Source organism: Anoplopoma fimbria, chromosome 6 (genome assembly GCF_027596085.1).
Source record: "Anoplopoma fimbria isolate UVic2021 breed Golden Eagle Sablefish chromosome 6, Afim_UVic_2022, whole genome shotgun sequence".
NCBI lineage: Eukaryota > Metazoa > Chordata > Actinopteri > Perciformes > Anoplopomatidae > Anoplopoma > Anoplopoma fimbria.
This window is the reverse complement of record NC_072454.1, coordinates 21,935,240-21,945,956: the sequence shown is the minus strand read 5'-3', so window position 1 is coordinate 21,945,956 and position 10,717 is coordinate 21,935,240. Positions and strand designations below refer to the sequence as shown.

The following is a 10,717-nucleotide window of genomic DNA, read 5'->3' as shown; positions in this document are numbered from 1 at the left end:
AGAGAGGTGGTGTGTTCGCCTCTAAGCAAATGTGTGTGTCATATACGTGAGAATGCAAACACGGCAGAGGAGAGACAAAGGAAGGGGAGGAGAGGAGCCGCGGGTCCAATTTCACTGATCTGTTAGAGGTGAGAAAGCACAAATATTCTACAGAGAAGCTGGAGAGCTATAGGGAAATTAAATACTGTCAAAAACCATGAAGACATTTGAGTATAAACTCAGTGTTCAATCAGGTTAAAAGCCCTGTATTCTGTCTATTTGCAGAACTAAAGCTTGTTTTCCTTCTACAATAAGAAAGCAAATAGGTTATTGCAGAAATAAGCCCAGCTGCAAACAAACCTTTATGATAGTTAAACGTTTTGTTCAGCAAGATAATCTTGACAACCACTTTTATGATTTCTGAAGTGTAAATACAATTAGAAGTAAAAAGCAAACTTAAGGCTATAAGGAACTTCACATTGGTCACATAACATAACGTCACCACCACAAAGCTAAAGGCGGACCAGCATTCTAGCAATCAACGTTTAGTCGTCTCATTTTCATTTTTAGACGCGCAAAAACTTAAAAATTCACAAGTGCAGTACTTTTTGTCGTAGAACAAACCTCTTAAGAACATGTTAACCACAGACCTTTGCCTTTGAGACCTGGAAACCTGGTTTTAGGACCCAGTGCTGCTGCTCTCTGTACTTGTCTAGTGATTAAGATCTGTCATGGATCTTAAAGTATGAATTTAAAGCGCTCCGGTCAGTCAGTCTGGGAGGATTTTGTCGACAAATGTGTCCGGTCCCATGGGGGATTGTTTTTGCATGGATTAACTCAAATATAAAAATACTCTGACTTTACAATCAAATTTAGCCATGTTTTCATGGCTAATTTTGTGTGCATCTGTGTGCATTTTTTCGTAGACTTCTCGTGAATGTGTGCTTGTTCGTGTGTCGGGGCTATATGCACCTAAAGGCCTATGCCCACAAACACCCTGAACACATCAAAACATCAAAACAATAAGAAAATCCAGACAGAGGCATGGTCTCTAGAGGTACAGACATCGCTACACACTTCTAGTGGTTCAGAGGAGATGCTTTTGCATGAGTCTACATAGTTGTATTAGGGAAATCCTTCCATAGTAAAACCAGGGAGTGTCAGGGTGCGCTTCCTGCTTTGACTGAATCTGTGAAATCGTCCTTCTTATCAAAATATAAAGAGCAAAAAGAGTTCATTTATAATGTCGCACAGCAAAGATGAACCTGATCACACTGCGTGTAAATGCATATACAAAGGCTCTTTTAGATTCTCTCCTTTACAAACACATTTAATATAAATGTTAGTGACACACATTTCTTTACATGTAGAGAAAAATAACCAAACTAAATTGGCTCAGGGTTTGAGAGAAAGATCATTTCTCAAGAGAAGTCATGGAACGTGTGTTGTGTTTTAAGTGATGGTTTGTGTTTTAACAGCACCATCTAGTGGATCCAAGAGGGAAACACATGCAGTCAGAGCTCTACACGTCAGTGCACCTCCACACACAGGCTTTATGGGTAAATGAAGCATGGAATTCACAATGGTCAGGGATTAGAGGGCATTTATTGTCAAGAATTAGTGTTTTCCTAACACAAAGCTTCAGCTTCATCATCTGATCAGCAGCCATTCACAAATACTGGCTCTGGTTCAAACGTTGGCGTGATGGCAGAGCTTCACCTTACAGTACATAAATCACATGGATGCTCCGTTATTACATAACAAAGAATACATTTAGTCTTATCATTTGATACAAGAAACACAACTACAACTCCTCTATTATAGAGGAAACATATTTTGTCAAAAATTCGTTTTAAAATCACACTTGCAAATCAGTTTTCTATCCATTTTTCAAATTAGTACAAAATTCTATTTGGCTGGAGTTTAAAAATCTAAGATATAATAATGTGATATTTATTCAATCATCTATCAAATGTCCTCAAAACCTTAGATATAAAAGAAAATAGGGCTAAGATTTTTGGCAATGTTTTCATAACATACGATTTCATTTCTTGTCTTTGTTGTCCAGGTAGGGGAGTTATGAAGAATGATGTTGGGGAAATTTCAACAAATTAAAGGAAGAATTAATGGTCAAGAGGACTTCATAAATTCTACTTGGTTGCAGTGGTCTAAAGTGATCTTGAGACGTATGCTAAAGATAATTTAGAGATTACAACTTTAAAGTTGCTATACAAGCAACTTTTGGTCTATAGACAGTTTGTGTCTGATATCATGCAGGTTGTTTGATGATGGATTATTCAACAGAGAAATCATAAACTGCCTGTGTGCTGGAGGTTACTTCATGTTTCTTTACTAAGGTCTATCACACAATCAACAAGATAAGGACATATTGGTAATATTAATCAATACTAAAAATCAATTGTCCATCAGAACCATTAGTATTAATATTGTTGATTCATTGAATCCTATAAACAGAAGTGTTGTGTCTGCTGTCAGAGAGGCTCATCGATGCTCTGAGTGAAGTGTTCCCCGGTGTACAGGCCGTAGTGCAGGGTGTCTTTCTGGGCTGCAGCCCAGGACATCTGCAGGCTGGAGAAGCGAGCGGCCCAGTGGCCCTGAGGGTCCACAGTCACCACCCCACCCAGCCCGCCTACTCTGGACTTCATGTAGGCCAGGCCTGCATCACTGGCAGCCTCCGCCGACTGACCTGAGAACAGAGGAGGGAAGAAATGATGAGGTTATTGTTAAGGAAAAGTCTGTTCAACATTTAGAACAAATCACCTTCTCTGTGACACCACGTCACACTGCAGATATACTGCGTGTGTGTGTGTGTGTGTGTGTGTGTGTGTGTGTGTGTGTGTGTGTGTGTATATGTGTGTGTATTACCTTGCTCCATGTAGAACAGGATGAGTCTGGCTAGAGTGACCTTCATGATGGTTTCTCCGTGGCCTGTAGTTGACACTGCTCCCACCTGGTTGTCAGCATAACCTCCACTCCCTGCACGCAGTGACAATTTTTTAAATATAAAAAAAATAAAATGATTTCAAGTTTTTTTTACTCATAGTTTCATTGAAAGAACAGTCAGCTAGAAATGGAAACATAGGCTAGAAGAAAAATGATAAAGCTAATTTACAACTGTTTTTCCCTTCTAAAGTGTCAGAAAAGAAAACCTTTGCAAGTGAGAAGGTGTAACAAATAAAGTAAATGAGGACACATTTATCAACAGTTTAAAGCCTAAACCCTTCTTTGCAAAGGATGGCAAAGCAACAGCTGGTAAAAGGAATGTCCACTGAGGTTTACACAACAGACATGGATGGCTTTACAACAGACTGACTAACAGCCAATGACTATTTAACTTCCCTGTCATTCAAATGTTTTGCTTTTGATGTGTGGGCCTTGAATTGATAGCTTTTGTTGGTAAAGCAACCGCAATGAGTGTTTAACTGGTTGCTAAACAGTCTCAGTTTAATACTGATGCCTCGTTAATCTGGTGATGGCTATTTATTTATTGTTAGTCTTAATGCCTGTCTTCGTTTCCGTTTCTCCACGAAATTACAGGAAAGACCGGAGGAGCCTTCGTTTAGCTCATGTCTATGTTTTCACTGGCAAAAGTTTGGTAGTTAAAAGGAAGCTGGGACATTTTTCTTGAGAGAATTTTATTTCGTACTTTACATTTTGTGTCTATGGATGACACTGGGGGCCTGATACGCAAGGAGAAAAAGAAAAGAACTGAGCGAAGAACAAGAGAAAGCTAAAAGAGACAGTGAGAGCCCTGGCAGGAACAAAACACGTTGCCACGACGTGGTTTCGAAATCGATACATTCCACAAACAAAACGTCTGTTTCAGAGTGTCTGCTGACTCAAGACTCACTCACTGGCTGACAGTGACAGATAAGATCCACTAGCAGCTGTTTACTAAACCTCTGTATTAAACAACCAATGTATATTCATCTTGTCAAAAGACACTCTGGATTCTGTCAACAGTCGGGCTATACGTGTAAGCCGCTCAGCGCTGTGGCTCTGACATCATGTGCATGAATTGCACTCGTATTAGTTGTTGCACTTACTGTATTCGTATCAGTTCGCTGCACTTATTGAATTTGTATTTGTTTACTGCACTTATCCTATTCGTAGTAGTTTGTAGCACTTACTATATTCGGATTAGTCTGTTGAAATTATTGTTTTCGTAGTAATTTGCCTCAGCACTATACTTTTGCTCTGGCTTATGCTTTGAGATGCTTGTTTAAGAAAGGAGATGCACTTATGACTTCTGGTGACTAGTAGTTCTCTTGAATACCTATGTTGAATACACTTCCTGTAAGTCGCTTTGGATAAAAGCGTCTGCTAAATGACTGTAATGTAATGAATTGTTCTGTATCACACTGGTTGTCAGTTGGAAGCCCTTTTGATTCAAAAGGTATGGGTATTTCATTAGTTTTCAAAGGTTGCACCATGAAACAGGTGGCAGCATTGTTGTGCAGTTGGTTGTTAGCAAACACAGAGCTCATAGTCAGCTATTAACCGAGCAGACTAACCACACATGTCAAACTTCTTCTGGTCAAAGGTCAACCAGAACAATAAACTCCTCCCTGTTGTTTTTGTTAGACTCTCTCTCTCTCTCGCTCTCTCTCTCTCATGTTTTTCCAAACTAAATGTGAGTACTGACCTATGCAGGGCGTGTCCCCCACCCGTCCCTCCATCTTGTTCAGCATCCCACCGGTGGAGGTGGCACAGGCTATGTTGCCCTCGCTGTCGACTGCCACTGCTCCGACCGTGCCCGTCTTCCCCCTACAGCACAACACACACAGGGGAACGCAAGAATGAACTCGGAATGACTTCATTTTATTATAATGAACTCAGCGGGTATGATCGTTTTTGATACGGTAACCTGGTAACCGAGTTAAACTGGCTAAAACCAGGTTGAAGGAACACCTTTCTTTACTCTTTCTTGTTCTACTCTACCTTTTTTTTTTTTTCTCCTTCTCTCTGCTATTAGGCTTAAAAAGCAGCTGTGAAAAGTTTAGAGCTTGGGAGGGAGTTTCTGTGATAATAATGAATTCCAATGATGGCCTAGAGAGTAAAAAAAAAAAAAAAAAAAAAAAAAAAAAAAGAAATCAACCTGTTCTAACATGCATAGAAGCTCAACGAACTACTACGGCTGCGAAATCAAAATTGCCATTGTTGATTCGTGAGCTCAATGTTTTCCCAAAAATTCCTCACTTTCCAACTATTGTTTCCTCCGCTACATCAAGAGGTTCTGAGATATGAGGAGTGTATTAAGTTACGTCCAGGGGAATCTGTGCGGGCTTGTCGTTCAGCTCAAGTCTCTATATTGGCCAACACCCCCTCAATCACAATCTGCTTGGTGTTTGGTCACCTGGTCTGAAGTTAAAGGATTGATTGCTGTGCAGTTTCTTTCCAAATGGCATCACAGTATGGATCAACAGAGGAGAAGTGGATTGTGCAGAAAGAAGTGGTTGAATTGTTTTTTCTAAGAACGTCTAGACCTGTTTGGACTTGTTTTATACCAGAGTCACCACTGGAATCACTTGCGACTGCTGTGAGTCCAAAACGGCTCCGTCGACAAAACAAACAGGTTTGGACTCACATTTGGCACTCCACGGGGTTGGCGTCCGCTGCCAGGTTCTTTGTCCAACGCATGCGGGAGTACTCAGTGATGAGGGACTCGGGTGGCACCTCGGGGACACCCATGGACCGGGCGAACCGATTGGCCCCCTCTGCCGTCAGACATGCATGACTCGTCTGAAATGAAGTGTCAAAGTTCCCATCATGAAACACATTTAAAAAAAAAACTATTACAGAACTTATATGCACTTGGAGTGCAAGAAATATGTTTTGAGGTCACTTTTTAAACTGATATTTTTTTTAAACAATGATATTTTTTTGGTTCTATACCGTGACCATCCCAGATTGAAATGAACGCACCTTGTCCATAACCAGCCTTGCTAGCTGGATGGGGTTGGCTATGTTGCGTACAGCAGACACGGCACCACTGCCCAGTGTTTTCCCATCCATCACAATGGCGTCCATCTCCACCTCTCCTTTGATGTTCAGCACCGACCCGCACCCTGGAAGTCGAGAGATGATTTAAAAAAAGAGTGCAGCCTCCGGGGACAAAGAATCTCTTCCGCACAGAAGTGACATTTGGTATGTGTGGAGCCGCATGACAGCTCGTGAAGATGAAAAAGCGTTCAAGAGTGTGTGATCTAGTTGGGCCTAGTTTAATTGTCGCGTTGTGCGCATGGTGCTATTTAGTTATCCCTTTAAGGAGCCACCTTAAACAAACTCAACTTGTGGCCATGAGCAAGCCGCCCATATCATAGTCCAGTGCCTAAAAACCAAGAGCCACAGGTAGTTTTGGTTGTGCAATCATGTTCATTGCTTTTAACTTGTGTTTTTATTGTGTATTGACTGTCTTTTGTATCTTCTTAACACGCTTTAATGTTTTATGTCTTGTTTTTATTGATTTGTATTTGTTTTCTTGCTTGACTGTAATTCCACTGCTGTTAAGCTCTTTGTGACCCCTGTCTGAGAAAAGCTCTTTATAAATGAATTGTATTATTATTATTATTATTATTATTATTATGTTCCAAAAGGTTAATCCATGGACAAAACCAAATATGACACGTAGGCCTTTACAATCGTCCAATCTATTGAATAAGAAAACAGCAGGTCAACACTCAGAAGATTAATGCCTGTGTAAAGGTTACCAGTAGTTACATGAATCAACATGCACAAAACCACAGCTTACAAAAAGACTATCATGAGTCAGCAACAGTTTAAGATGTATTGCTATGTGTTTTTTTGGGGAATAAGTTAGAAAAGAGTATCGAGAACCAATATCTGAAATCAGGAAATACTTTGGACTGGACATTGTTTGTGAACCATTGAGATGGACCAAAGTGTTGGACACAATGATGACTATGTTTAGGTCCTGCCAATAGCTTGGCTTCAATAAATGAGCTAGAAATAAGTGTATTGCAGATGGAATGTTTCCTTAATAATGCAGGAAAAAAGAAATGTTTTCAAAGAAATGTGAAAATGTAATTTAGAATGACAAAAAGGAAACATTATTATATACCCAAGTAATAAGATAGAATAGTACTACATGTACATGAAAACAAATATATACAAAAAACATTAAACATGTCTAGAACAAGTGTAAAACATTCAGATTTTGATAGAAGGAAGAAAAGTATGATTAAAATGTTTTTTTAAAAAAGGACCTGCGTTGAAGGAGGGGTTGTTCTCCAGCTGGCTCACAGCCTCCACCACAGCGTCCATGCTGCTGCCTCCTCCCCGGAGGATGGTGTACCCTGCTCGGGCTGCCAGGCACACTCCCTCCGTGGACTTTTCTGACCTCTCCTTGGGGATATGACCCGCCCCTCCGTGGACCACCACCACCGGAAACATGTCAATCACCTAGGGAGGGGAAATGTGGAGAGTGCTTGGGTTTCATATTTCTGCATTACTGCCTATGTTTCGCTCTTCTGCATAAAAAGTGGGATAAATTATTTAAGAGCAGAAAATTTTATGTGTATATTATATCAACTTATCATGATTTAATTTATGTTTACTTGTGTTGGATTATAAAATGAAGCATCTTGACTGGTGGACTGTGATAAACAGCTGTTAAACAGAAACAATACCTAAGGATAAAGTGCCGCTCAGTGTCATTTAACAGAAGTAGAGATGCCACGATTGAGTTTCTTTTAGCCTATAGTCAATGAACTGTTCCGAAAAATAATTTTAACCACCACGGAGGTCAGCGTAATCCTTTTACCTTCATTTTCATCATCTAAAGTGGTTATTTGCATAAAAACAGAAGTAGATAAATAATTGTATTTTTCAATTAAACAGTTGCTTTAATTGAAATAATTGGCATCAGTAGTTATAATGATGTATTATAAACTGCCTAAAGCTGATCCTGATTGCATATTTTTTACTGAATACCGGCGGATAACAATCTGCAGATGATAAATCAAAACATCCCTCATCTGGTAGCACTCTGCTAACTTTTTCACTGGAACCCACTTACAGAAGATATAATTTGACTACCTTTAAAAAAAAAAAGGTGAAATCCGTGCCCTTATATCTACCTGTCATGTATTTCATTATCTGTTTTTCATCTTTTAAATTTCTGTCCAAATGCTTTCTTGATGTTAAATTTGATTTGGCATTTTATTCAACATTTCCCATTTTAATGTTTGGATGTATTATTTCAGATATTTAAATTGCATTCTGTAAATAAGCTTTCCTTGCGTTAGCTATAGTGAAGAATAATTCAAAATTCTGAGATTAACAGAAGTAATACACCGCCTCTTGTGTTATCTCGCCCCTTGTAGTATTACTGAGTCTACATTAAGACAATTATTCAGTATCCAGAGGTAAAAGTACTAATATCACACTGTGAAAATACTCCAACACAAGTTAAAGTCCTGCATTCAAACCCTTACTTATGTAAAAGTATGTAAGTATTATCGGGAAAATGTACTTTACGTATCAAAAGTACAAGTACTCGTTGTGCATTACAATATTCCCTGTCAGTGTTTTACTATGATGCTTGTGGATTGATATTTGATTTAATGGGCATGTTGCATTTTACTGCTGTAGATGTGTAATGTTCTTATGTGAACTGCTACTGCTTAGAAATAAACTGCACTTCAGTTTATCAGAATCATTTAAAGTCTGATATCCCGCAAGGTTTTCACTGGACAAGAGATGTAATCTGTAAAGAAATATAAGTTTTTGGACTGTCATCGTGCCACCTACTGAGGCCCTGCTGACACCCACTACTACTGCCACTGTCATTATTAGTCACATTACTATTATTATTGCCTGTACTATTACGCTTATTGACTTGCTTGTACCCTGGAGTCTTTGTGCTTTCTCGCTTCGCAGGCTTCTATAAATCGTGGCTGTACCTGGACCGTGGACGTGCATCCTGCTACGGCCCTGCTGACACCGACTGCTACCACCATTATTATTATTACTAGTCACATTACTATTACTATTACCTGTACCATTAAGCATTTTAGCTTTACTTCCACCCTGAAGCCCTTTTTGCTTTCTCGCTTCTGCAGGTTTCCATGAATCGTTGTGGTACCTGGACCGTAGTCGTGCCTCCTGCTGTGAGCCGACTGACACCCACTGCTACTTCCATTATTATTATTAGTCACATTACTATCCCTATTTTCATGGCTATAATTCTACTGTAATAATTGCTGCTGTTATTATAAGTAGTCTTATTATATGAATCATTTATGTCATATACATTGAATGTGTTGTATCTCTGTTATGCTGCTCATTCTGTACACATGACATCTATTGCATTCTGTCCATCCTGGGAGAAGGATCCCTCCTCTGTCGTTCTCCCAGAGGTTTCTTCCTTTTTTCTCCCTGTTAAAGGGGTTTTTAGGGGAGTTTTTCCTGTGCCGATGTGAGGGAAGGACAGAGGATGTCGCATGTGCACAGATTGTAAAGCCCTCTGAGGCAAATTTGTAATTTGTGATTCTGGGCTATACAAAATAAACTGAATTGAATTGAAAAATTGAAAGTTATAAGACAAATGTAGGTGAGTAAAAAGTGAAATATTGACATCTGAGCAGTGTAGAACTATACATTTGCAACGTTGGATATACTCAAGTAGAGTTCAAGTGCCTCAAATTTGTACTTAAGTATGGAAGGCCTACTTAAGTAAATGTAACTTACATTCCACCATTGCGAATGACGGTAGATACAAAGACAGGTGTTGCATAAGCCAATAAAGCCATAAACTTCTCAGGAATTGATATCAAACCTTTGGTGTCATATAAACTAATTACTTTTCAAACTAATTTAAAAAGACCATCATTCTTTACTAACCTTGTTCTGACCATGATACGACTTTAAACTATTTTTTTATTTTTTTTATGCCTCACTTAAAATTGCATATTAGCCTCCAGCCTGAGTGACAGTTGGCGTCCACTCTAAAGCTATCGCAAAATCCTGCAAGTAACACGTCCGGTCTGTATTTCAAAGTAAAGGACCGCGTGTATTCTGGTTCAACTCTCATGTGGTATATATATATATAAAACAAACATTCTTCCATAAGTAGTTTATGAAACTAATAGTTTATACTTAATACCTCTTAGACTACCTGCACACATACTATGAACTACTTTTACTTTGTACTTTTTGAGTAATCCAAGTCTGAGTCTAATATTTTGACATATGATTACTCAAAAAGTACAAAGTAACATTACTTCATCACACCTGTGCAAGTAGCCTAAGAAGTACTTAGTCCAAGAATATTTGTTTAATAAACTACTTATGGGAGAAAGTGTTTTAATACCACGTCAAAGTTGGAGGAAAAGGCTGAATCTTGGTCGCTGAAAGAGACCTTGAAGGGATTTGCGATAGCTTTAGAGAGGACGAATATCCGCAATAATCGCACACTCCGAATACAGTATTTTACTCGATCGTCACAGAATAAAACCGACCCGACGTTACGTGTGCAATTCAACAATTTACCACCTTTTAACTGCTCAGTGCACCTGCTTACCCTGCAGCTTGACACGGTGCTTCAATCCAACCAAAATCCACAAGAAGACATAAAGCTCAGAATGAGCTACATCTTTTCCGGGATATGACAATTATAATTTCAAAATAAAATACAAACCGACATGCAGCAGGCTACATTCAAATTTGAGTATGTTTTATGTGATGGAAATTAGAT

At 39.1% G+C, this 10,717-nt stretch overlaps 1 protein-coding gene across 1 annotated transcript; it reads right to left on the bottom strand.

The window, feature by feature from the left end:
• Positions 1 to 1,900: 1,900 nt before the first annotated feature.
• Positions 1,901 to 10,592, bottom strand: asrgl1 (asparaginase and isoaspartyl peptidase 1). The gene is made up of 7 exons (XM_054600569.1): positions 10,544 to 10,592; positions 7,227 to 7,422; positions 5,926 to 6,068; positions 5,588 to 5,742; positions 4,646 to 4,767; positions 2,866 to 2,976; positions 1,901 to 2,686 (listed from the first exon to the last, which is right to left on the bottom strand). The coding sequence occupies exons 2-7, from the start codon at positions 7,411 to 7,413 to the stop codon at positions 2,472 to 2,474; spliced, it is 933 nt and encodes a 310-aa protein (XP_054456544.1). The 5' UTR covers positions 7,414 to 7,422; positions 10,544 to 10,592; the 3' UTR covers positions 1,901 to 2,471.
• Between the last annotated feature and the right edge of the window lie 125 nt (positions 10,593 to 10,717).

What these genes read in the sequence shown, in the direction of transcription:
- asrgl1 (XM_054600569.1), bottom strand. Translation starts at nt 7,413, where the DNA reads ATGTTTCCGGTGGTGGTGGTCCACGGAGGGGCGGGTCATATCCCCAAG. An exon ending in GGGGGACACGCCCTGCATAG is followed by an intron (nt 2,977 to 4,645) that starts GTCAGTACTCAC and finishes CACTGCGTGCAG; the next exon opens with GGAGTGGAGGTTATGCTGAC. An exon ending in CCTGTTCTACATGGAGCAAG is followed by an intron (nt 2,687 to 2,865) that starts GTAATACACACA and finishes CTCTGTTCTCAG; the next exon opens with GTCAGTCGGCGGAGGCTGCC.